At 42.6% G+C, this 25,599-nt stretch overlaps 1 protein-coding gene across 1 annotated transcript in view; it reads left to right on the top strand.

The window, feature by feature from the left end:
• The window catches only part of DENND5B (DENN domain containing 5B), a 127,840-nt gene extending 106,294 nt beyond the window's left edge, over positions 1-21,546 (top strand). The window contains exons 10-22 of the mRNA XM_067307650.1: positions 1,112-1,243; positions 2,065-2,217; positions 2,676-2,754; positions 4,194-4,275; positions 10,093-10,221; positions 11,870-11,991; positions 13,848-13,993; positions 15,701-15,819; positions 17,039-17,226; positions 18,920-19,002; positions 19,168-19,294; positions 20,116-20,290; positions 21,064-21,546. Of these exons, the coding sequence (XP_067163751.1) occupies positions 1,112-1,243; positions 2,065-2,217; positions 2,676-2,754; positions 4,194-4,275; positions 10,093-10,221; positions 11,870-11,991; positions 13,848-13,993; positions 15,701-15,819; positions 17,039-17,226; positions 18,920-19,002; positions 19,168-19,294; positions 20,116-20,290; positions 21,064-21,247 (1,719 nt within the window). The 3' untranslated portion in view covers positions 21,248-21,546. The remainder of the gene's footprint in view (positions 1-1,111; positions 1,244-2,064; positions 2,218-2,675; positions 2,755-4,193; positions 4,276-10,092; positions 10,222-11,869; positions 11,992-13,847; positions 13,994-15,700; positions 15,820-17,038; positions 17,227-18,919; positions 19,003-19,167; positions 19,295-20,115; positions 20,291-21,063) is intronic.
• The last annotated feature ends 4,053 nt before the right edge of the window (positions 21,547-25,599 follow it).

The raw sequence follows: 25,599 nt of genomic DNA, 5'->3' as shown, positions 1-25,599 counted from the left end.
CAAAGAGGCAGCATTAATTGGATAAAAGCACACTGGGAAAATCACAGGGCTTGCATGTAAACAGAGAATTCCAACATCCAAATATGAGCACTGTGGTTTTTTGAAGTCTGTTTTACTCAGCAACATTATATTTACTCTTTTTAACGAAAACTTTATAAATAACGTTTGGGCAACTTTTTGATAACCTTCACATTTGCACACCTAAATGTGGCCAGCATCTTAGTTTTGCTGAACATGTAGACCACCTCTTACTGATGTTAGGGGTAGCTGACACTTGCTGAAGGGTTTGGATTTTTTGCTCAACATTCCCTCCCCTGCCCCCCCCTCCAAAAATAAAAAAAGTATTGGAACAGGAAGGTTTAAAAGGCTTAGGTTAGAGTTTGGTTCTTTTTTTATACAGCATGGCCATTTTTTTTTGTCCATGCTTCTCAATTTTCATACTTCTAATTTTTCATACTACTAATTTTTGTCCAAAAAAATCAACCACCACCCCCAGTAAAAACATGAGTGATCCTACATATCAGTTTTGTTTAAAACAAGCTTCACTTGTAATTAAGAGTTGAGATGAAGACAAGTCTGTTTTTTCCCATGTAAACTATCCAGATGAAGTTCCGTTGAAAGGTAACTCATGAAATCTTCCTCCTTCACTAGGTGTAGTTCTGCTTTTTCATATTTCTTTAAAAAGGATTTTTCCATTCATGTACAGTCTGGTCAACAATTAGAAAAATGGCTTTTAATTCTTTTTTTTTTTTTTTTTTGCTAGTGAAAATCAAATAACAATGGAAAGATGCTTTAATTGGTGTTTTGATTTTTATGCTGAGTGAAGGTATCACACTTTTATGCACTTCTTTTGGCTAACTTTGTGCTAGTGGTTAACAGCACAGTTCACTAGCTAACATTGGCAGTTTTGGTACCACACAGGAAAATATCTTGCTTTTCTGCTGTCATAAGAGTATTCCACTTCTCCGACACTTAAGCATCAGACAAATCACAATGTTGTTCCTGGTTTAACAGTAGTTCATTCCTTTTTGCTAGCATTTGCTTGCCTAGGATTAGGATGAGGAGAATCCCTGTGACTTGTAGTATCTAAAATAATTCTCTTTATTTTTAGAAATACATGCAGGAGGCAAGGAGTTTAGGAAAAAATCTAAGGCAGCCCAAACTCTCAGACCTCTCTCCAGCTGTGATTGCGCAGACCAACTGCAAATTTGTGGAAGGGTTACTGAAGGAATGTCGCATGAAGGTACCTTCTCCCCCTCCCCTGTGCTTGCTTTCTTGTTGCTTAAGCTGAATGTAAATCGCTGCAGACTGTGTCCTGAAACTCCTTCACAGCTGGAGCAGCGTTGGTCTGTTGGTATCCCACACTATTACAGCGTAGATACTACTTTGTGTTCTAATTTCCAACTGCTAGAAAATAAAAAATATATATACTATTACTCTTCTGTTTATGCAGTCAAAGTTGATGGAAAGAGTAAAAAGGACAGGAAGGAGAATCAACATGATCAGACATCTCAGGGAGGATTTCCTTTAATTGTTCATATTTAAATGTAGCCTAAACATTGTAGGCTCAAGACCCTCTGACAAAAAGGAAGTGTTCAGCACGTGCAATGGTTGTGCGTGTTGTTAATGCAGAGCAAATGAAGTATCGCCATTCTTACTGTTAAAGAAGTTTTGGTAGCCACAAAAACATAATTTCTATGTGTCTTCATATCAGTTGCAGCTGGTGAAATACTGTATTACCTGTGTTTTAAAGTTTAATAGCTGTAACCTAAGCACGGTGACACTGGGTGAGACTAAAAATGCATCTAGCTCAGTATTCTATCTTTGATACAGGTCGGTAACAGATAAAGATATGAGAATAGGACATTATGGAGTATTAATACAAACTTTTTTTTATTATTCTTTTTAATGTACAGTCTCTGTAGAAAGATTTGCTTTTTCTCTAGCCAGACCGTTAGAGATAATCTCTAGATCACCTTCCCTAAGCATGTATAAGTAAATTCAGTATATAAGTTCTGCCCTTTGCGGAATGACACCCTTAGAAAATTTGGGGGATTTTTTCAGACTAAACGCATGTTGGTAGAGAAGATGGGCCATGAAGCAGTGGAGCTCGGACATGGAGAAGCCAACATAACAGGTCTGGAGGAAAATACGTTAATTGCTAGTCTCTGTGATCTGCTAGAAAGAATCTGGAGCCATGGTCTGCAGGTCAAGCAGGTTGGTAACTGGAAACTTGGGACTTCATATATACAATACTCCTTAGCAAATACTGAATGCCATTTGTACCTTTTAAGCTGCTACTCAGTGGAGTAGTTTCAATATAATGTGAGAGGTATTTCTGGGCTCAGAGAACCTGGTTCATATCATGTGAGTTTTTTGGAGAGGCACCTCACAATGTTGTCAAATAGGTTCTTGATTTCTTCTCTTTCAACCTTCAGAAGGGAGACCTGGGGAGAGGACTGAAAGAAACAAGGCAAGCAGCATGATTGCAAGCTCAGTGGGGCTGTTTTCCCTCTTCCGTAGGTCTCCTGGCCCGAGAGAAAAGGAATGATTCTTGTCATCCAAATTCTGGCCCACAGAAATGCCAGGCCATCCCATTATCTTGCCTTGTTCATTGGGTTTTCTTTTTCCTGATTTGTTTAAACCTACTTACTACATACATATTCAATTTTCAGGGGAAATCGGCTTTGTGGTCCCATTTACTTCAATACCAGGAGAGAGAAGAGAAGCAAGAGCATAGTGCAGAGTCCCCAGGTGGGTACAGTGCTTGGCAATTCCCTCCATGTGGGATCCCATTACACTGAATGAACTTGGGTCTGGTAGGAACAGTGCAACCATGTAAAATCCATGCAGTATTTTCAAGGTATTTGTTTGATAATATCACATTGAATTTTTCAGACCTTTCTTTATCATTATGAAGTTGCCTGGACGTCATTGGAGGCAAATGAACGTACTTATTATCCCTGTCTGGAGAATCGCTTCCTGTCTGTTTGCTCCCTTTCAACTCATACTAAGCGTTAAGTGAGGTGTGAGAAGCAGTGCTTCTGTAGATTATTTCTGGAATAGTTTAAGTCTGGAGCTGTGGCTGAGACAGCTGATATTTTTCCTTTCAGCGATCATGATGTGTCTCGAAACCCTCTGTGAATAAATCCTTCTCTGTACTGGTGGACAGTACAGTTCAGAAGTTGTGTAATTAATCTCTATCCACGGGTCTTCGGCTCTCAGTTTTGCTTTCGTTTGGCCTTTTGCAGTCACTAAACTACCTCCCTGTTGTGAGAGGTCGGTTTTCTGATGACCTTGAGATCTCCCTGCCCAGTGGCTGCTGCTCAACGTTGCAGCAAAAGTCTCTGAACTTAGCAGTTCATCTTCCAAGGGCTGTGCTCCTCCAAGTAGCAGATCCAACTGGGTACTTCTCATTAATGATACTGAACTCCTCATAGCAATAGGTATTTAGTTACAGAGTGCCTTTTGGATTAGGCATTTCACAAAAAACTTAAATACTGAAGTATGTGTTCAGCACATGAGTGGGCCCATCCTGACCCTTGCTAGTTGGCTAACTGAGAACAGCCATTTGGAAGGGGACTGGATGTCAACATTCAGCTTCCTTCAAAATCCTTCAAATCCTACTTCTGGGAACATGTATGATCGGTCCTAAAAAACACATCTGTGGATAAACTAGTCTCACTTATTAAAAGCCTTTTAATGAGCTTCAATGAGTAATGCACTAAGCAATCTGACTGGCAGGCACAAATTCCTGAGAGCAAAATGTGTCATCACAAAGCACTTTGATTCCAATATCAAAGGACAGAAATGCTTGACATTCTTAGCATCTAATATGCTGCTATAGCTTCTTTAAATTTATCATGCCCTTCTCAGCTGTGTTTTCCATAAGAACATGCGATTTAATAAAACTCTTCACTGTATACCTATATCTGTCTACATATATATAATTGAATGTATTGCACATATAAAAAAGGAAGATTTTAAATCTCCAGTTTCAGTGCTGGATTAAGGAAAGAATAATCAGGTAATATCATTTTGTCAGTGTCCATGTTTCCAGGATAGTGTTAATGATAATGCACAAAAACATTGCAGTTCTCAGTAACTGAAGATTTTAGCCTTTATGTAAAACAAACGCATTGCAGACCATTAGTATAATTTCATATTAACTTCATATATTTTCTCCAATACAGTTGCTGTTGGAACAGAAAGAAGAAAGTCTGATACAGGAATTACTCTGCCTACTTTGAGGGTTTCTCTGATACAAGATATGAGGTACATAATTTGATTCCTAAAGCATTAATTGTTGTTTTAATTGGGTAGCATAAGGTAAAGATCCTCACAGGCTTTGGATTTACAAAGACAAAGTACAGTTAAAACATCCTCAGTGTTGCATTCAAATCTACAGAGAGTTACCTTTTTATTTTACAAAACTTCTCATGTATTTACTTGATTTATTTTAGCTAAAAGACAAGGATAATGCACTGTTTTTCTTGGTTCTGTTTTTGTTTACCCCAGGGAGTTTCTTCTAGCAATAAAGTTAACTTCTACAGATAATGCTTTAGCAGATGTGTTGAATTACTTGGTACCCTCTGAATTTGTTTCTTTTTGTTTGCTTTTATTTGAGCAAACAAGTATAGTTGATAGACAAAGCAAAGTACATAAAAATCTGCTAGCAATGTCTGAGCAATGTTCTTCTTTTCAGTTAGTATTCCGTGAGAAATAGTAACACCTGTGCAAATTTGTAAATGTAAATAAATCCTTGAAAAATAGAGCAAGAAAACAATTTGTGGGTTCAAGTGAATTATTATTCCTGAATTTTATGCTTAACATTTTTAGTTTAGGAATGAAATACAAAAAAATGCTAAAAACCATACCCACTTTTTTTTAAGACCCAGCATAATAGTTACTGGATCATCAGTTTATTGCACAGTCAATAGCATGTATTACAGGATCAGCTGAAAGCTGTTAACACTAATAGCACCCATCTTTCAATGTGTCTTGCTGGAAGAGAAACCTAAACCATCTGATTGTTGGGGTGTAGCCGTGAACAGGGTGGGTGGGAAATGGCCCAAGCGCTCTGTACCGCTCACTGAACTCGATGTACAACAGCAGCTACCGGCTAGCTTTGGAGAGCGTTTTATGGAGTTTTGTTTGGAAACCTGGCTGACTGAAGAGTAAGAAGGGTTGGGGACTGATGTGACGGTACCAGACAGTTGTCCTTGAGGGCATCTCCTCGATCAAGCCGCTGCCACATCCAGCCACTGTTTTGACACTTCGCTTGCCATGGCTAAGCATTTCAGCAGGGTTGAAGTGCCACAGAAACAAGGGAAGGAATAACGCAATACTGCTCATCTGTGAAGAGCTGCTAGCAATTTGATGTGTGAGGAAACATGAGCGTCGTTCCTCATAATGCCACTTCCCTCTTCCACATAAAAATAAGGCACAATTAAGAAATTGATAACAATTGATGTGAATTAACCATGTGCGTAATTACCAATTTTTTCAGATGTGAGAGCACACAGATTAGTCAGACTTTCCTGAAAGAAAATGACTTTTCTTCCCACCTGTAGTGTGTAACTAATTTGTTTTATGTAATGTAGTTTAAGCATCTCGCACTCTGTTTTTAAAGAATATGACATGCCATGTAGGGCTAAAACGAGGCGCAAAGGAGGATGGAATAGGAGGGAGAATATATGCAGCGTAGTTAGGAATATAGTGTCAAGAGGTCATTTTGAGCATGTGTCTGTCATCTCAGTCTCTCTCGAGGGGACATGGCAGCTATTTATTGAACTCTAGCCCATGAGGCCAACAGGCCTGTAGAGGGCCAGTTAGGGGAAAGGCTGTAGAAGGATTTGGAGCCGAAGCTTGCATGCCGTGCGAAGGAAGGGAGGCAATTTCTGATGTGGGAGGACGTGCATGCTCCTGGGGGCAGGCATGCTTTTGGGCTTCCAAGCAGTTGCAAGAAAGTCCACTACAAATTTGAACTCTGTCGCTTGAATCACAAGACCGAGTCCACCACTTTTCAGGGGGGAAAAGTACAGAGGCAGAACACTACCTTTGTGGCATCTTGTGTATTTGTGACCGTATGCAAGCGTGTCTGGTCATATCAAATCCCAGACAGATGGTGAGTTGAATTTGTCATATGTAATCCCATGGCATACTTTCCCCTGCTTGGAAGGAACACTGTTTAATGTTTGCTTGCACACACACATATATGCTGAAGTTAGAGGGATGGGTAATAGCTAAATTGCTGGGGTTGTGGTGCTAACTGAACTAATGGCTAAAGGACTAAGTATTGCCTTAAGCATGGCTTGTTTTTGGTGGCTCACGCAAGGTTGTATAAACAAGCTAAAACGCAGGGCTGAATCACAGTCATGCTCCAAATGTGTGATGAGCCTATTCTATATGTCATGTTGTATGTCCTCTGTCTCCTTCGCAAAACCACACGTCTTAGATGTGGTAAGAAAAGCATTTGAGATGTTTATTTTGGTTTTTGCGCGGACAGTCTCTGCACAAGCGTGGTTGGAGGTATGCCCTCTCTCCCCTTGGCGCGGACCTGCCGCAGCACACTCTTCCAGCCTCGGCGGGCTCCTGCTGCAACCTGTTTGGGTCCTGGCCTCCCCTCGGGGCAGCTGGCTGCACTCCCAGCCGCACCGGTGGCGTGCATGCAATGCGCGGGAGCCCCTGTTCCAGCTGGGCCTGCCTTGCAGGTCCTCCCTCTTCAGGCAAGCCCATGCTTGCCGCGCTGGCTCTTGTGCCCGTCGGCAGGTCACCAGTAACAAACCACAACGATCCTGCGGGACCATCCAGTGGAGGGTGCAAGTTGTCCTGGCCCCCCACCTGCAGCGGGCAAGGCAGGTGTGCGCCAGGGCGCTGTGGCTCCCCATCTCCTTTACTGGCCCAGCTTCGTCTCGCCAGCCTGAATACCATAGCGCGTGATAGTGGCAGGAGAGAGCCGGCTGGCCTCAAGGGCTGGCCGTTGGGTCGAGCGTCTGTAACGTGGGGCGCTCTCCCCAGCTCCGCCGCTGCTGCAGCATCCATAGCTGCTGTCGCTATCAGTAGCTTTTCAGCGGGGCTACAGACAGGTTTTTCCTGCAGCTGCATCCCTACCCACAGGAGTGCTACTTAACCTGTTGCAGTGGTAATCAGCTGGGTTTTCAGAGACCTGCTGCCTCCTGCCTGCTGAGCAGCGGTAACCTCCTCTGTCAGCACAGCTATTTGCAAAGGGTATGCCTCGCCATACCCCAGGCTTACATTTGACAGGGAAAATAGATTTTTCTTTATTAGTAATGGGATTAAAAGCTAGTCCCAACCTAGGGAGTTGCATGGAAATTGCTGTTCAGTGCTCTGACAAAAAGAGTTTGCTGTACGGTGGAGAGCATACAGTACTTACACTTAGGTCACTGATAAAAATAGAGCTGTTCTGACTCTCGCAACTGAGAATGAAATAAATTTGAGTTCCTGAATGTTCTGTTAAGCTGCCTTTGCTGACACCAAGACTGAGTACTGAATCTTTTTAACATTTTTGTCAAGCTGCATGGTTGCAGAGCCTTATTTTTCCCAAATGCACAATTTATGTAAATATGGTCTGAACCAGAAACAAGTAAAGATGATGTACAGAGCATGCACAGAATAAGGCTTGGGTCCATCTGTATCTGAATCTGCTCACAGGAAAATAACACAGTCTACTTGCTTTTTATATTAGATGTAATTTAAGCCAAGCACTGCAGGGAGGGGGGAGATCCTGTGCTTTGATCTTCCTATCTCAAAGCCTTTAAATGTCTGAAGAGAGTGTCTCAGCATGATGTAGTTGAGTAAAGTGCACATCCTATTTCTCAAGGACCTCTGATCACATGCCCAGCTGTCTGTGCTGGAAGGTCTAATGCTTGCTGTCGTGCTCTGGGCCAGGAAGGGAGCTGCTTCCCAAAGTGCTTTCCCATGCCAGCAGCAAGTATCCACACAGTGATTCAGCCAGTAGGCATCACTGCTAAAGAGGGGCATCACTGCTGAACTGGCTAATAAAGGGCAAGGACTTGCATGCGTGAGTGTAACGTGCCCTTTTTGCAGTTCACTGAGAAATAGTGCTTCTCATCTGTTCCATCAGAGAGCCATCTGCGTGTCATGTTACAAAAGAGGAAGAAAGTTTCTTTTTAAAAGCTTTTTTTTTTTTTTAGGGGAATTTTGAACTAACCTGAGTTTCGCCACTGGCAGGCTACTATTGCTGCTATTGATTGTTTATTCCTGATGGTGATGCACATAGGTACCTACAGCACAGAGCAGTGTGATACAAACGTCTCAGATGGTATTGGAAAGGCACACCGCTATTTGGAGAATTAGGGTAGATGAGCCTGGGCAGAGAACAGTGCTGGGTGCTGCTGAGCTGCCTCTGGTATCCACCTCACTTGTTCAGAGCTAATGTGTATTTCTGGACAGTGCTAAGTTGTACATTGTAAATCTGCCTTTAAGGCCATAGTCCTGTTATGTTAGAAGCTCTGTAAACAAGAGAGAGTATTTTTCCCAAATAATGCAGAACCTAAATATAACACAAAGCACGCTCTTGGGTGTAACAGACAGATGGGAAAAAGCACGAGACAGTGAGACTATACTAGTCAATGTAAAAAGCATCAGTCACAGCATGGCTTTGTTGGATTTTCTTTGGAGTAAACATAGCCAGATTTCCTAACACTCTGCAGTGCACGGGGGGCCTTAAAGGATGACGTAGGAGTTGGAAGTAAATGGCAACAAAGATCAGTTCAGACTCAGCTGATGAGACTTTGAGCCTGCTACAAAAGTTTAGTTCTGAATTGCCTGTGCACTTAACATGCAAACTGAGTAAAAATTAAGAAATTGCAGCCCTTTCCTTCCCCTGCTGGAAACTGTTACTCATTTTTCTTGCTATTTATTTAACTAAGTGGGGAGTTTTTGGAAGCAGCGTCAATCTGCCATGGCAGTTCTCTTCCTCCTCTAAAGCTCCTTGTGCTCGAGGACTAGAGCTTCTGGCATTCTCCAACCTGAAATATGGGAAGTTTTCAAAAAGATGGGCAAAACCAAAGAAGAAAGCCCCTATGAAACAGTTTTGCTTTCCTACAAACCAAGCATGTGGAGCTTGTGGGCTGCTCAGTGTTAGCTAATCCCTTATGTGAGGGTCTGTTACCTCCCTGAAAAGGGGGGAGATCTTGCTGTAAGTGTTTTCCTTGGATAAAGGAACTAATATTTTAAGGCAGTCTGCACTGTTTCTGCTGGAAGGACTTTGTTTAGACTCCCAGGCCTGTCTGATGTAGGTTGGCTAGGGCCAAGGTAATGTTAAGTGTTTCTGGAATGTGCCTGTGACTTGTTTTTTCTAATAATCCTCTTTTCCTGGAATTTCCCATTGCTGCTGCTGTTGAGGGGTCTGTTAGAGCCAATGAGTTTCTAATCACTCTTGTATTTAGACTTATCTTCAGACTACATTGTGGTTTGAAGAAGCTCTTTAAGATGCCCGTCCTCTGCCCTTGCAGATGTACCTGTTTGTGTTGGCATCTTGAGGGAGCTACTGCAGTGTAACAGGACCTCATAAGGTGGCTGCATTTTTAGCAGTATAGGTAGCATCTGTGGGGACGTCCACCCCAGGCAATGCAGCGATGTGCAGATCTATGCTGCTTGCTTGGACACACCAGCGCAGGGAGGCAAAGCAGCCGAGCAGTCCCACAGGCGTGCACCGTCACGCATCCCAGCTGCAGGCAGCAGCACCTGGAAAGGGCTGCACAGTGCCGTGTCCCCAGGCCAGCTGGGGGCATGTGCCGCCGGGCAGGGCACAGGGGCTGGGAGGGACCTGTCCACGGTTAGGTTGGACTCAAGGCTTCTTCCTAAGCAGTACAATTTTCTTTCTAGGGATCAGCTTCTCCAGAAATTGTTTTCACCCAGGTTTTTGGATTTACCAGTAATTGTGTGAACGTTTATTGCACTTTCTGGGAAGTGGGATTTGGCTCTGACTGCCCTGCAGCAGCTCCTGTCAGGAGACGTTTCCCAACTTGGCTGCTGCATCGTGCTGGATGCTGCCACTTGGAGCATGTAGGATTTTTGTGATGGGTTTATTTCCCCCCATTTCAGGCATGTTCAGAACATGAGTGAGATAAAGACAGATGTGGGGCGAGCCCGAGCCTGGATACGGCTTTCCCTGGAGAAGAAGCTTTTGTCTCAGCACCTGAAGCAGCTGCTTTCCAACCAGGCGCTCGCCAAGTAAGTCAGCTCTTGTTCTCAAAGCTTCACTTTCACGTCTTCAGGTATTTCAGGTACTGTGGTTTCTGTCTGGATGGGATTGAACAGCAGAGCATGGCTGATCAAGGAAGTACTGCCCACCCAGTGGGGCAGAAGTCTGCTAATCTGCCTGGAAAACTAATTGCACGTTGGAGGGAGAAGCGGTTAGGTTTTGGTCAGGTCAGTGCGTTTGATCCAATTCACTTGACAGCCCTTCAATCATTGTATCTTGTGCAAATGAAGCAGCAGGGGCAGAAACGCCCCGTTTCTCCCAGCAGCCCTGCATTAGACTGGCTCAAGCGAATTGCAGGCCCTCATCCTTACTGCAGATGAGCTGGGTTAGAGGCCAATCCTCCCAGTCTCTTAGCTTTCCTACTTTTTCCTCCTTTTGCAAGCACGTGCACACAGGCACTTAAGGCTTGCTGTGGTCTGCCAGCATAGCTGCTTGTGGAGATGTTCCCTGACTTCATCCCCTCACAGCAATCCCTTTAGAAGAAACAAATCCTCTGAAAAGAAAATGTCCAAGCTAAAGCATGCAGCTTGTAGCAGAACTGGCTTTGTGATGAGTTATGTGAATGATTACACCAGAAGCTAACAAATACTCAAATCTGCTAGGAATAGTAGATGAGGTGATGTGATGGCTCTGTGCACTGGTGTCTCAAAACTGAAGGAGTGGAGGGATGGTACCTAGCGTGGTTTGTCACTTTCTTTTTTTTGATGCCTTCTGTTTAGCTTTCTCTGTTGGAGGATGGAGTGGAAGGAAGATCAGGGAATTAGGCAAGCTTATTCCATGGTGGGGATGATAAGGGGAAAGCCTGAATGGGCTTAAATGGGGATGCTGTGTGTTGGCTCAGACCTGCTGTTGTGGGTAGTGCTAGTTTATATCTGTGCTTTGATGCAACATAAACAAAACTGATGCTTTAAAGAGATTAACTCCATAGTTGAGCCAAGGCATCATGGAGCTCAGCATGGTCTGTGAAACACATGCACAGTGTAGAGGGTAATGCTCAGACAGCCAGTCTGACCCGGGCTCAGTGCTCAGCGTGGCACTTGACCTAGCGCGGCCCTGACTCGGCTGTGTCTGTCCTTCAGAGCCATCACGGGACTGTCTGCATCACAGATGTGCCCTGAGGCTTCTGTACATTTAGCATGGCACTTATTTTGATTGGGAAGGCCATTGCGTTTAGACCTACCTACATATCAGATTTCCAGCTACACATAGGCTGGTGTTGCTGCAGATGAATGAAGTTGGGAATAGCCAACAGGGCTGAGGGACTGACTTCTGTGTCCCTGCACTTGCGCAGTCATGTGTGTACATTCCCTCCCCAGACATTTAAAACAAAGTCCAATTAATGTTGTTCTGTGATAGTGGTCCTAGCCTGTGGATGTGGGGAAGCATAATCAGCATCTCTGTCAGGGGTTGCATTTGTTAAATAAAAATGATTAGAAATGGAATTAGCGTAAATAGGTGTATTTTTATTAGCTGCGATGGGTTTCCAGCAGCTTATATTAGCTGAGGATCTCACTTTTCATGCTTCTGGTGAAGACCAACTCCTCATCTGGTATTCCAAGACCTGTTAAGATGTGTGGTGCTTTTTCAGTGAGACAGCAATGTATTTGTTTCTATCAGGAAACTTTACAAGCGTTACGCTTTTCTGCGCTGCGAAGAAGAACGGGAACAGTTTCTGTATCATCTACTGTCGCTCAACGCGGTGGATTACTTCTGCTTCACAAGCGTCTTCACCACAATCAGTGAGTTGGAGAATCAGTTTTACTCCCCTTGAATAAAAATTAGTTGCTGTCATGATGTGTGTGAGAGGATATTGCTGTTGTCTGACTAGCTGAGCCCTTATCTTGAGACCTTGGTTATAGCTGCTGGGATCGTTGGGGCTGGGTGTTGCTCTGGGAAACCAGCTGGAGTTCAAGGTTGTGTGGGAGTGTTGTGGATAGGAGCGGAGGAGAGTAGTCAGCAGAGTGCTGTAGCACTTGGAGTTTTTCTTTCTGAGATGGTCCTCTTTCATCTTTCTTCCAAGAAAGGCCCACTATATCCTAATGCTTCTCTCTGGCCTTCACTGAATGTACATCCTAGCAGCCTGATCTCTGCAAACTAAGAAAGAGATGGAGGTTTTGGAGGATGAAATACAAGGCACTTTGTGCTGCCCTGTATATTTTTCATTTTTTTCTCTCTCATTAAATGGCCAAAAGATTTCCCTCCCTCCTCCTGTCTTATAAGAATGAGAGGAGAGATTGGATCAAAACCTGAACACGAATCTTATTGTCCCTCCAGCGCTGGATGCTGCTGAGAAGGCAGGACCCCATGAGATGACCTAATTTTTTGGACTGACTTTAGTTTTCATTTTCTTATCCACTTACAGTGAAATGAAGCAAGTTATACTTGGTTGTCAGAATAGTCACTCATTCCACTTTTCTCCTCTTAAAAAAAAAAAAAATCCCCTCAGAACTAGCACAGTGCAAGGAGATTTATTTATCCTTGATTACCTTGTTTCTCTGGGGCATCCTGCTTGGCAGCTTTCCCCTGTAGGACAAGTGCTTGGAATTTCGGGATTTTTTCCTGAGTGCAATGTCATCATACAGCACATTTAAAAAAAAAAAAAAAAAAAAAGGCTGGCTTATTTTATCCAAAAGCAGCTTTTTAAACATAAGGAAAAACAGTTTTGTAGTGCTAGCATACAATTTCTCGCAGTCAAATCCAAACTGGGGTGGGAGGCTGTTCTTGTCTCAAGCAGATATAAATGGTGCAGGTTAAAAAAAAAAAAACCTGCAAAACAAAAAGGGGGTGGGAGATGTTCACAGAGACTTCTCAGATTTGAGGCTTTGGTCTGACTATGCCGTTACCAGCCTTGCCAATATTTCTGATTTTCTCAGTTCCCCATATAACCTTCTGTGTGCCCTACTCTCACCATGCAGGGGTGGCTTGACACAGATGAGATTTATTCCCTTAAAAATTTTTTTTTGTTTTTTTTTTTCTCCAATAAACAAGAAGGTCGCCCTTGCTTTGAACGGCTTTCGCTGCAAGGTGAATGCTTGCGCCTGTCGCAAGTCCGCAGCACCACCTTGCGGCACCTGAGCCCGGCACGCTGCACCCTCCTACCCCAGTGCCAGCGCCAAGCTGCAGCCTTGCTTGGGACCTCCTGCCCCGGAAGCCCCCGGTGGCCTGGGGACGGGCTCTTGGGGGCTCTCGCTGCAGCCCCTGCAGAGCTACGAGAGCCGCCGTCTCCTAACGACAGAGATTTAACAAGCAGCTGCATGAAGGCGGCTCCTACAGATTGCTTGCAGAAATTAGTGCATGTGGAAACGACCCAAAAGCGGCACTGCGGACCAGCTTTTTCTGTTTCGTAGCTGGCCGGCTGTCTAGACTGGGAATGCCGCTGTGACCCTCTGCGCGAGGAGAGTGCCTGCCTCCGCAGCAGGGTGCTTTCTTGGTTTGTCTCACCCTTTACGGGCAGTACTGAGCAGGATTTTTACTTATAACGCTACTGAGACATGGAACTCGTCTCCAAGGGAGAAGCATGGTTTATTCTATAAACTGTATTTACTGAAAAAGAATGATCAAGACTAATTTTTTTTTTCTCCTCTTCTGCTCTTAGTGATCCCATATAGGTCAGTGATAATCCCCATCAAAAAATTAAGCAATGCAATAACCACATCAAACCCATGGATTTGTGTTTCGGGAGAACTAGGAGATACAGGCATAATGCAGATTCCTAAAAACCACCTAGAAATGACATTTGAGGTGAGTGCACTCTCATTCCGTTTTACTTCCAATACAGAACATGCTTCCAAATAAATATTTATTTGGTGAGGATTTATTATGTTAAGAACACAACATTTCACATTCTGTCCAGGTTTTCCAGGTTCCAGAACACTTAAAATAAAGCAGGAAAATAGGGCTGCCTGCCCCTCCTGTGGCAGGCGAAAATTCATATGAGCACGTAGCAAGGTCTCCTGCGGGCTCCACTGCTCTCCCTGTCCCAGCCCAAACCTACTCGTCTCACCTCACTAGGCTATTTCCACTTCTCATTCCCTTCCAGGTCTCCTTGCCAGCTATTCTAATTTTCATTTTCTGGGCATATTTCTGACTTCTAATTTCCTTCCTAGTTTCTCTTCCCTTCAGTCTTTCTCCCAACTGACCTCTACCCTGGCCCCTTTTCCAACATTTGGCCAACCCCAAATTTCCTCTCCTCCAGCTCCTTGCTGGAGATTGCTCTCATCCTCCCAACCGGCCAGTCAAGCCCCGTACCCTGCAGCTTTCCAGCTTCAGGTGCAACCCTCTGCAGACCATAGAGCTCCCATCCCTAGCAGGCTCTTTCTTGCTTGCTTGGTGAAGTTTTTTCCTCTTTGCCTTGGACTTCCCACTGCACTCCCACCCCTGGGTTACAAGTCAGCTCCATTCCAGCCCTGGTAAGGAGGGATTACTTAGGAATATTTGCCGCTGAAATTGCATCTACTAAGCATATGCAAACTGATCCAAAGCAACAACAAAATATAAGTGGATTTTGATAGGGATGGATTTGGACAGGATCCAAACACAGGTGGATTTTGACAGGGACAGAGAAGGTATTTTCCTGTTCAAAAGCTACCTCCTGTTTAGATATCAGTATTTTGTAGAAAAGATCTCAAGACTTCTAACAGGCAATATAACAGACATTTTTAAGGACTATGGTAATGCTATTCTGGAATACTCTTTTGGCTGAAGTTTTCCCAAAATATCGACTTGGGTAGCCACCCACTATGGAAAAAGTCAGCCTGAACTGCTTGTTTACCAGTGTTAGAAGCAATGAAAACCAAGGTCTTATAAGGGAAGTGTTTAGGTGATGTTAATAGATGTTACTGCCAGCCCCACCTACAATTACATATTGCGCTGGAATTCAGTCCCTTGTTTTCCTTGTGCCTGTCTCTTGGTGATCTTAAGCTTCTCATATTAGTGATTTTTGTCTTGCCCAACAATAGGCAAATTGATCTTTGACAATAATAAAGGATCTAGGTACTACTTCATAGTGTGGAGTGATTCCATCCTAGCAAAGGTCCGTATCACAGATGCTATTTTGAGAAGCTGTTTGTACTGAAGATTTTTCTTCTACAAAAGCACACCTTTTTATCACCTTAGCTCAGAAACTTGTAATTAACACAGAATTATTCAGGGTGAGTTCTCACAACAAAGAAGATATTTTCTTCACAAGGTTTTAACAGGTTTATTTCAAGGTACTTCTTTTCTCCTGTCTTACCCCAAAACAGCAATTATTCTGTTTTCTCCTTTTTTCCTTTTTTTTTTTTTTTTTTTTTTTAAGTTCTGAGTATTTGGTTGAAAATGCCTGCTATATAAATCAAAGGAACCTGAATAAAAACATAAATTTGAGACCGTCTGTGTGCATGTGGGGAGGGAGGAGAGGGGAGTTGCCTGTTGTTACTTAAATGGAGTAAAAACTGTTATTCATTTCAGTGCCAGAATTTAGGAAAAATGACGACTGTTCAGATTGGTCATGACAACTCAGGGCTATTAGCCAAGTGGCTGGTTGATTGTGTCATGGTCAGAAATGAAATAACGGGACACACGTACAAGTAAGTAACAAGTTTCATCCATGTTCTATTTTTCTTTGAAATTCCCAGCAGTAGCTCAGGTTTACCAAGAAAGCATTTGTCTTCTCCTCAGCTGGGCAGAGCTACAGTGGAAAAGGGTGGGCTGATTTGAGTACCAGAAAGGGTTGGGTTGGTTTACTGCACCCCCAGTTCTCTCATTTCAGAAGCCCTAGTTGAAGCCAAATAATCTGGTAAATATTAGATGAGACTTGAATGTCAGATTTTCCTCATATCGCTCTGAGTTAGGACAGACTCTATGGATACTTTTGAAGTAATTCATGTTTCTATCCAGTAATAAATCTCTTGATTTAAAATAGTGTGGTACAATTGTGCATAAATGAACTCTTTTAAACCCCAAGAGCTGGAATGATAGTTTTGGGGAAAATTTTTGTTTTTTTAAAAAAGGAGCCAATAAATGAAAGCACTTGCATGCCTGAATACTCTAACAAATGTACAGAAATTTGGATTTCAAGAAAACGAGGTTTTGATGACTTCTTAATCTTCTATTATGACTATATACTTGTGTAGAAATGATCTCCTAATTCTTCACTGGTTTTACAAAACATCTGGCTAAGCAGACTTAATTCTTTTCCTAAATGTGGACTTAGAAAATTACCATTCAGAGAGATGGTCTCCAGAGTTTGGAATTGGCCACAGTGTATGACAAAAAGCAGGAGGAAATGGGTACGAGCACTGGTGGTATGTGCATGTGCACCTGAGTTGATCAGGAGTTGATTGACACTGGATGGGGTCAAGAAGTAGAGCAACCACATGTGCAGTTTGGATATTAGATACGAGGATACATTACAGCTTCAGCTGGCTGGGGACTCTGGCCTTTTATTTTTAATCATAATTCTATAAAGGCTCAGTCAGGGTTGCAAATGAAGAATAATGCTAGCAGAAATCCAGATGTGGCCCATTAAATACATGTATAACATTTTCTGTGCCCAGTGCTTTCATACAAGCTTTGCATAATTCTCTTTCCCTAAGGATGAGGGCGAATGTAGTGTTTTCTGGTTTTGCCTTTTTAATAGTGTTGAGGTGAATACTGCCTGCTCAATTCTGGTTTGTGAAAAGTTTTTTGGCTACAGAGTATTTCCTGCCCGTTAGCAGTGTTTATGGGTGATAACTGTCCCTCTAGCTTTGAAATAAAGCTAGAACATGTGTCTGACCGAAGCGCTTGTGCGGACTGGTCTGGCAGGTTTCCATGCGGACGATGGCTGGGGAAGGGAGTCGATGACGGCAGTTTGGAGCGAATACTTATTGGGGAGCTGGTGTCCTCAACCTCTGATGAGGAGCTGGGAAAGCAGTGCCGTACCCCACCCCAGCAGAAGTCTCCTACCACAGCTCGCAGGCTGAGCATCACTTCCCTCGCTGGGAAGAATACGAGTAAGTCCTTCCCTTTTCTCCCAGGCTGGGGCAGTGAGTGACTGCTGAGAAATAGCCCCATTAACAGAACTCTCCACCAGAGCAAGGCTTGGTGGAGCAGGCAGTCGCCACCTGATGGATGAGCTTGCTTCTGCCCCATCTCCATGTCCACAGCTTGCTCCACAATCGTGCATCTTACCCCCCCTGAATTTCCCCATGTGGCAGCCGAGAGAGAATAACCTCTTTCTGCTGGAGCACGGGGATATGAGATGGAGGGGGAGGACAAAGCAGGACTGGCCGTAGCTAATACTACTCAGCTTCATGGGCTCTCTTTGCAGTCAGTGGGGAGACAGCCTCTCTGGAGGACACTTCAGAGCCACAGCCTGATGTGGATGCTCTGAGCTGCCTTTTGGAGGAGCCCTTCTCCAAAGGGAGCCTGGGAGGGATCAGCTTCATGTCCCTAAAGTTATTTTTCACGAGTAACTCCACCTGGCTACAAAAGAGCATGGGGCTGTAAGGGCTGCATGGGGCATTGTCAGCTCAAGCATACAGATGAGCCCAGTATGGATCCTGTTCGTAAATCTATCTAGCTCTGGTAAAATTAGAAATCATGACTGCTAAAATATTAAGCAAGGAAAGATTAGTCTACAAGAGTAATGCAACATTTAAAAATTGTCATGGAATCACTGCATCTCTCTACATATGCAAGTCCATATTAGCTCAAGGCGTAGGGTACCATAGCTACTTGCAGAGCATTTCTTTAGGTCTGAGAAAAGCAAAGCCCTATAATTCAGTTGTCTTTTGAACCACATGAGGATGTATTTTAGACCTGCCAAAGACTGTGGAGGTCATCACATATTCAAATGATACTGAATTACACCATACTTCCAAAATAACAATTGTAGGACAATCTCATGGTAACCTATGTATGTCTGAAAAACTAGAAAGAACTTATAGAAGAGCTATGAAAATGATTTGAGGTCTGGAAGAAGTCTGCTCAAAATGAGAGGAATTAAAAGCTCAGTCTGTTTTATCAGAAAGCAAATGAGGGACTTGAAAACATTCTTCAGGCATCTGCATAGGAAGAGCAATGGTTAAATAAATTAGCAGGTGGAGGCGTAGCATGATTCAGTAGCAACATAAAGCTAAACAAAGTCAGAACAGAAATAGGGCATACGTTTTAACATTGAAGATAACTTGCACTTGGATTCATTCCAAGCATGGAAATATCATCAGCCTATACTCCCTCACACTGCTATGATGACTAGACATGTCCCTAAAATACATTCTTCTTGTGGCTCAATAAAACCTTGTAGGTTCAAGCCAGGAATTCATGGGTGCAAGGCTTTCTGGCCTGTGTCATATAGAAGTGAGTCGAATGATTTGGCTATAACCTTCCAGCCTGTGTCTCTTAGCAAGAGGATTGCTGTGCACTATGTGATGGGCAGGATACAAATAACTGAAATAAAACATTGATCAAGGCAGATCCTTGGGTTGTGCATTTTTAAGTGGGGCAATTTATTTGACTATTCCAAGATTGCTCATCACTTGCTTATAATTAAGGCTTAGGTTTACTCGTGACAAATGATTCCATGAACTCTTCCCTGTCAAAGACACAGACTGTTTCCTGCAGTACAAGCTATGTCATCATGACAATTCAATTAATGTTTTAAAGTTGGTATCTTCTACTACTGTGCTCTCCATCGTTTTACAGAGCCTAATGCAGGACAGATCCAAGAGGGAATTGGAGAAGCTGTGAACAATATTGTGAAACATTTTCACAAACCAGAGAAAGAGGTACTTCCTATTTATCATTACCTGCTTCGTATCTACAATGGATGTAAATATTTTTATAAACAGAAATGGAATTGAAGCACCTGTAGAGACTGTTAACCTTTAGATCTGAAGCTTCTGGCATATGAACAGGGCAAGTTGTGCTTACAGCCTCTCGCTTTCCTGCAGAGAGGGAGCCTTACCATCCTGCTGTGTGGCGAAAATGGTCTGGTTGCAGCACTGGAGCAGGTCTTCCACCATGGATTCAAATCATCTCGCATTTTTCATAAGAATGTCTTCATCTGGGATTTCATAGGTAAGAGGTTATATGGTTTGGAGGAAGAAGGAGAAGAAAGATGAGGGCAAAATGACTACTCATGCACAGACCTCAGGTCCTTATCAGCAAGGCTACCATCTGCTCCTGCCTAGCAGTCGCTCCAGGTTACTTAAAATGAATGAGAAACAAGATGGAAGGTGAGAAATTATAAACTCTTTGTAAAGGATGAATGTGTATCTGTGCAGAAATTTAAGAGCACTTCAAATTCTAGTCATTCACTGAAACATGAGTGCTCAAACAGCTGCTTTTCTGTCAAGAAAGAAGGCAGACTGGAGGGTGCGGCAGGGTAGCTACTGATGTGAGGGGGACAGTTGGGAAAGGGCAGGGAGTGGAAGGCTTAGATTTCTAGCTATTTGGGAGAACTATCCAAATCAATGGTCGGTCTTCCGGTGATACTTATCTGTAGGCCTATGTTGTGGTAATGTAAAACTTACTTATTCTCTTGAAACATGCTCACAAGTTGAGATTCTTAGCCTGAGGGTAAGTTCTCATTCAGAAAAAATGAAAAATCACAGCTGATGGTATCACTTACAATTAAACCATTGACAGATGCTCTTGTGTGGCTCACTGATGTTACACAGCTCTGTTACACATCAGTCAGTCTGCTGGCCACTGCTGTGTAGCAGAGGTGGAGTTTTCCAGCTACTTATTATTTTTAGAATGAGGAAACTGTAAAAACTGTGCAATAGCTTTGGCAGGCTATTTTTTTAAGGGCTCCCTTGTGCAATTCTAAGTTGCAATAAGCTACTTCTAAAAGGCACTTTTTACTCACTGGATTCTGATTTTCTTTCCTACCACAGAAAAAGCTGTTGCTTATTTTGAAACCAGTGACCAGATTGGAGACAATGAGGAGGGCCTTTTGCTTCAGAGATCTTCGTGCAAATCCTTCTGTCATTATGTGACTGCCATCAATACAGCTCCAAGGAACATTGGGAAGGATGGCAAATTCCAAATTCTGGTTTGCCTGGGTACTAGGTAACTAATTATTTTTCATTATATGCATCCTCTTGCATTAAATTAGAAGAATACTTTACACCTTTATTATATAACTTTATTTTTCTCTTTTAAGATATTTTATACCTGTCAGTTATCCAGCTCCTATTTTAGATAGTTTTAACAGTAGACAGAAAATTGTAGCAAAGAAGCAGTAATAATACATACCTAGTGTCTAAACCTCTAAGAATGTTTTTGACTTTTTATAACTTTTAGCTTGACAGTCAGAGGTATGAAATCTGTCTTGAAATTGTACCTTTGAAGTGCAGGCTCTGGGAATTCAGAGTTCCTTTACAAGAGCTGGTGCATTTCTAGATCCTCACTGAATCATTTTGCGTATGAAAATGGGATGTCTGTTACCATTTTGACAAAACTATGCTAGGTGAATCTTTCTTTCTGAATGCTTTCTGTCTTGGGCGGGGGGGGGGGGGGGTTGGGTATATTTGGGGAGAAGGTGGTGTATCTAGAAATAAGTACTGGTTTTAGCTTGTCTGCTGAAACCCAGTTGGAAAACAGTCTTCTGCTTGTTTTTTTTCCTGGGTTTTACTTTCCCTGTTACTGAATTCTTCAAGTTATTTGTCCATTTTTTGCTGATATCTTTCCATCTTCATTCCTGCAGTATGGTCAGTTATTTCCATCGTATTTTGCTAACAAAATTAAGAGTCAGGATTACACAGGAAGCTTTTTTTTGTACTTTTGTACTTTGTACTTTTTTTGTCCTTTGTTCTAAAATAATTCCTTTCGTGCCTTTGCAGGGACCACTTGCTGCCCCAGTGGATCCCATTGCTGGCGGAGTGCCCGCCCATCACGCGGATGTACGAGGAGAACGCCCTCCTGCGGGACCGCATGACTGTCAACTCCCTTATCCGGGTCCTACAGACGTTGCAAGATTTCAACATCATCCTAGAAGGATCGCTCATTAAAGGAGTGGATGTTTAGCACGGCTCTGCTGAGAACTTCCTTATTCCTTTCCTGAGCAAGCGAGCTGCAACCAGAGACCTGCCAGGACTTGAACGCGACGGTAGTGCACCACTGTAAGGCAAAGCTGCCTGCTGGAGCGTGAGCAGGAAGCCCTGTTGATGCCAGATCAGGACTGCCCTCTGAAGCTGTGAAAAGCTAAAATGCAGTATTGTAGTTTATTTGAAACAGAAATTTAGTATAAAATAGAGTATTTTCATGTGTTAGATGTGTGTAAATATGCTATCTTCTTTAAGAAATTATATTGCTCTAAGAAAATTTTCTTAGACTGAATGTTCTTGTTCTGGATATGAGTAGCTTAAGCCCGGGGGAAGGACTGGGGGGAGGGAAGGACCAAGGCAGAAAGTGATGCTGCTACTTGCTTGCAAGGAAGAAGCCAATCAATGTGTAAATACAGCGCAAACTCAGCAGGGCTTTTTTCAGGTATAGCAAATGAGTACAGCAAATATCTGTATGTAGCTGTTGTGATTGTCTCACTCTTGGAAATGTTGTGAGCATATGCTGTTTGCCCTACTGTACATGATCTCCCTTTGGTTTTTTTTGTTTGTTTGTTTGAAGACCCAACCTTTTCCACGCACGGAAGTTGTGAGTCATCATTTTTTTCTGTAAGGTCTTTTGTGTCACTTCTATTGATCTCCAGAAGGGAGACAAGTGTTGAAAGGCTTAAACACTGGAGACGGGAACTGCTGAGCCTCAGAGCCCAGGAGGCTCCTGTTTAAGCTGCGTGGCCGCAGCCGGAAGTGAGGGAATGACAGTGGGCTCCTTGATTTGTCCATCGCCTGCCTACATGTTCTGGTGACCCCTCCTCACATGCCCCCCCCCCCCACCAGTTTGTGTTGTGGATGACTTTTTTTTTTTTTTTCCCCCCCATGTTGAGGAATTTGGTTCGTGAGATGTACCAAATTCTTGCTGTACTTGAGAAGAATCTGTGCTGTAGAGCCACAAACACCGATGTTGCTGTGCTATTGAACTATCTCAGCTGGTTTTGAAACACTGACAGGTTACTAGTCTTCCTCTATCCCACAGAATATGTGTTCCTAGGAAGTATAGGATCTTTGATTACTACTTTTTCTTTTTTTTCTTTTTTATCATCCAGCTACAAAACAAGAATGCAGTAAAAGGATGGAGAAAAAACATCCCAGTTTGGTAGTTTGAGCCTCCTCTCCCACAGTCTTTCCAGTTAATTTGTTAGTAATACAGTGCATTTATATAGATCTAGGTCCTGAAGAGAAACTGGGAAGTGGTGAAATCCTGTACACTAAAAATGAACAGCAGATTCCATTAAAATCAACTTGTGGATACCATGCAGCAAATACAGGGTATATTTTCCTTTCTTGTATATGGGAGTTGAAGGGGTCTGAGGGCATAGTTAGCTTCATTTGTTTTTGCTTTTCAGAGGTTAGATAGGTGTGGTTTTGCTTTCACTTGTTTATTCCCTTTGATCTTGGCCAATTCTTCAGTGGATGTGGACATCTCACTGCTCTAACTGTCAGCTGTGGCTTGCAAAGGCCCTTATCTGGTACTGTAAGTTTATTGCCTTGCACTTTGTTCTCCAATGGCAATAGAAAAGATTTTGGAGTGCTGGGCAATAGTATGTCTCTGTATGCTATGCACATAACGGAGAGAGGGATGAGAACTAAGGCAAAGGAAAGAGGATTAAAATTAGGGTTAGCTTTCTCATTTGCCTGTCTTCCAGCTTCTTCACTTTCCTGTGGTCCTTCTGCTGTACAGTTCTTATAAGAGCACTCATTTTGGTGTCAAGGTTTTGGATCATGTTCCTGGCCAGAACTGCAGGAGCACTGCTGCGGGTGTGCGTTGTGAGTAACTAATGTAAAGGCTGTGAATAGTGTAATGAGTTTGTAGCCAGAGCTCATGGCTGTGTGACCTCTCCCTCACGTGTCCAGAAGTGGAGCTTGAGGTATTAGGTTTTTTGAGTGGCCAGACAAGTCTGCTTAAAGTCAGCAGAAGATGCATGACAAACCTTCATCAGCAATTGAAATGTGTTCCTAGTGCTTTACTTTATCGATAAATTATACATTTAGTACCAGAAAACATATGGCAGCATTATTTGGTAATGACTGCTTAGGATGTTTTGCTTTCTATTACTTACAATTCAGGCATTCTATGTCTAATAACTGCTATACACGATTTCCTCACGCCCAGCCCAGTCTAAGTGACTTTCATTTTACTGAGATAATAACCTCTTCAGTCACTGGATTTCTTTGCAGCAGCATCTGCATCTGCTAGCTGAATGCATTTTCCTTCTTCTCAAAATAAATTTATGACTTAAGCATTCATAACATTCACCCAACATGACACAGTTTAAGTGCAAGCAGGATAAAGTAAAAACATGGGCATCTCTAAAGGTCAAGCACAGATGAATAAATCATACACACAGAAGGCAATAATGTCTTAAAGTCTTTTAAAAGAGTAAGTCAAAAAAGTTAGAGTAAATCAAAACCTGTGAAATTTGAAAATTCAAAATAGAGACTTCCTCCGTTTCAAACTAGATTAAGGAACCTTTAGCACTTAACTTTAACACAACTTCACATCACCTTTTTTAGCAAGTGTCGACTTGTTTGTTTTTGTCAGATTTCACATCATATTAATGATTCAATAAAAATGATGTGTGTAATATTTCTGTGTAGGCAATAAAGCACCCTAAGGTGTGTTGAAAGGGGCACAGCCGAGTACCTCTGATTCGTAGAAGACTAGTTATTTGACAACCTTGGGAGTATGGTTCTTTGTAGTGAATTTCTATTCTTTCATGTATTTTTTTTTTTTGGTAGACTACTTTTGTTTATTGGAAACTGTGAGGTTTTTTTTCTGTGAGGTTTACAGAAATCATTCTATCTGCTAGAATGGTGAGAAACCCATCAGGATTCTTCTAAGCTGACACAGTTTTTACTTCAGTGTTAAAGCACCTTCATTGGTTGAGAAAGGAAATCTTGGAAAAGACCAAAGCTCTCTGCTTTTACAAAGTTTCCTACCCAGTATCTGTTTGCAAATGTTTGAGTTTGCATAGTCCTGTCATGCTAGCATTCAATATAACTTGAAAGAATCAGAGAATCAAATGCCTCACTGTGTACAAAACATGTATTTATAATTCTCTGAAACTAATGAAATTGTACTGTTTAGTGAAAACTCTACTCATGTTTGTTTTGGGCTGGCATGTGTAATTAGATATCATTGCTCAAAACTATCTTTTTAAAATAATTGTGTAAAGGCATGTTTGAGGAAATTCCTTCTTTCAATCAAATGAAGGTGTGCATCTTAAGAGGAAATACTGTATGTTACACTTGAAATGTACAGATGTGCCCTGTATAGCTCACAATGACTCTAAATGTCTCCATTAAATATATTTTGTCTTTGCATTATTACTAACTGAATAAGAACTGGATTATTTTCAAGAAGATGACATTAGTAAAAGTATTGTTATATCAAGCACTTTAACATACATATCACAAACTGACATGTTTTTTTTCAGGTTTTGAAGTACATTGAAATACAGCTTTTCATGCTATGTCCTTTACAAATAAAAACTGTGAGAATAACAGCTTGTGTTGCTTTCTCCTTGCAGAACGGGAACCGAAAGATTCGAGTCACAAACTGAAGAGCTAAGCTAAAGTGGGAGCCTGTGTTTCATAAACGGGACGAGCTGAAAGAACCCTTTCCCGATACCGGCAACTTGCCGCAGCGACGAGGGAGTGCAGGGCCCCCCTCTTAAAATCTCCCTGTCTGCCTCCCCCAATGCAAAAGTCTGACCGCGCTGAGCTTGCCCGACTCCTCATTTTGAAGGCTTAAGTGGAGAGCTTGGCTGAAAGGGAGGACCTGGGAGCACAGCAAGGTGTAGCTCTTAGGCGGGTATTTCCTGGGTAGCCTAGGCTGCTCTCCCGTGACATCTGGAGTGCACAGGGAGGAGAGGGGACAGGGGCTGGGTCTGTTGGCGGCAAAATGGGAAGTGCTGGGATTACCTGCATCTGAGGATCTCTTTCCTCTCTGCAGCTGGTTTGCTCTGATCCTCGAACTTGGGTTAAAAGGCTTGAATGAAACTTTTGCCATCCAGTCTGTTAATTAACATGTGCTATAGTAAGAGAGGTTGGTACAGAAGAGGAGAGATGGGCGCTAGCAACAACAAAAATGCCAAAGATTGATAGTTAAATGGCTGTTCTTAGTAATTAAAGGGTTTTCTGAGTTGGACTGGATTTTCAGAAATTCCCCCCCCCACCCTGTCTCCTTCAGCTCTGGCTTTGCTCAAATTGACAAAAATATGAGGATTTTTGAAAACTGCACATTTAAAATGCATTTACCTG

Source organism: Apteryx mantelli, chromosome 1, assembly GCF_036417845.1.
Source record: "Apteryx mantelli isolate bAptMan1 chromosome 1, bAptMan1.hap1, whole genome shotgun sequence".
Lineage (NCBI taxonomy): Eukaryota > Metazoa > Chordata > Aves > Apterygiformes > Apterygidae > Apteryx > Apteryx mantelli.
Note: the sequence above shows the minus strand (reverse complement) of the source record. Positions and strands in the feature narration are given on the sequence as shown.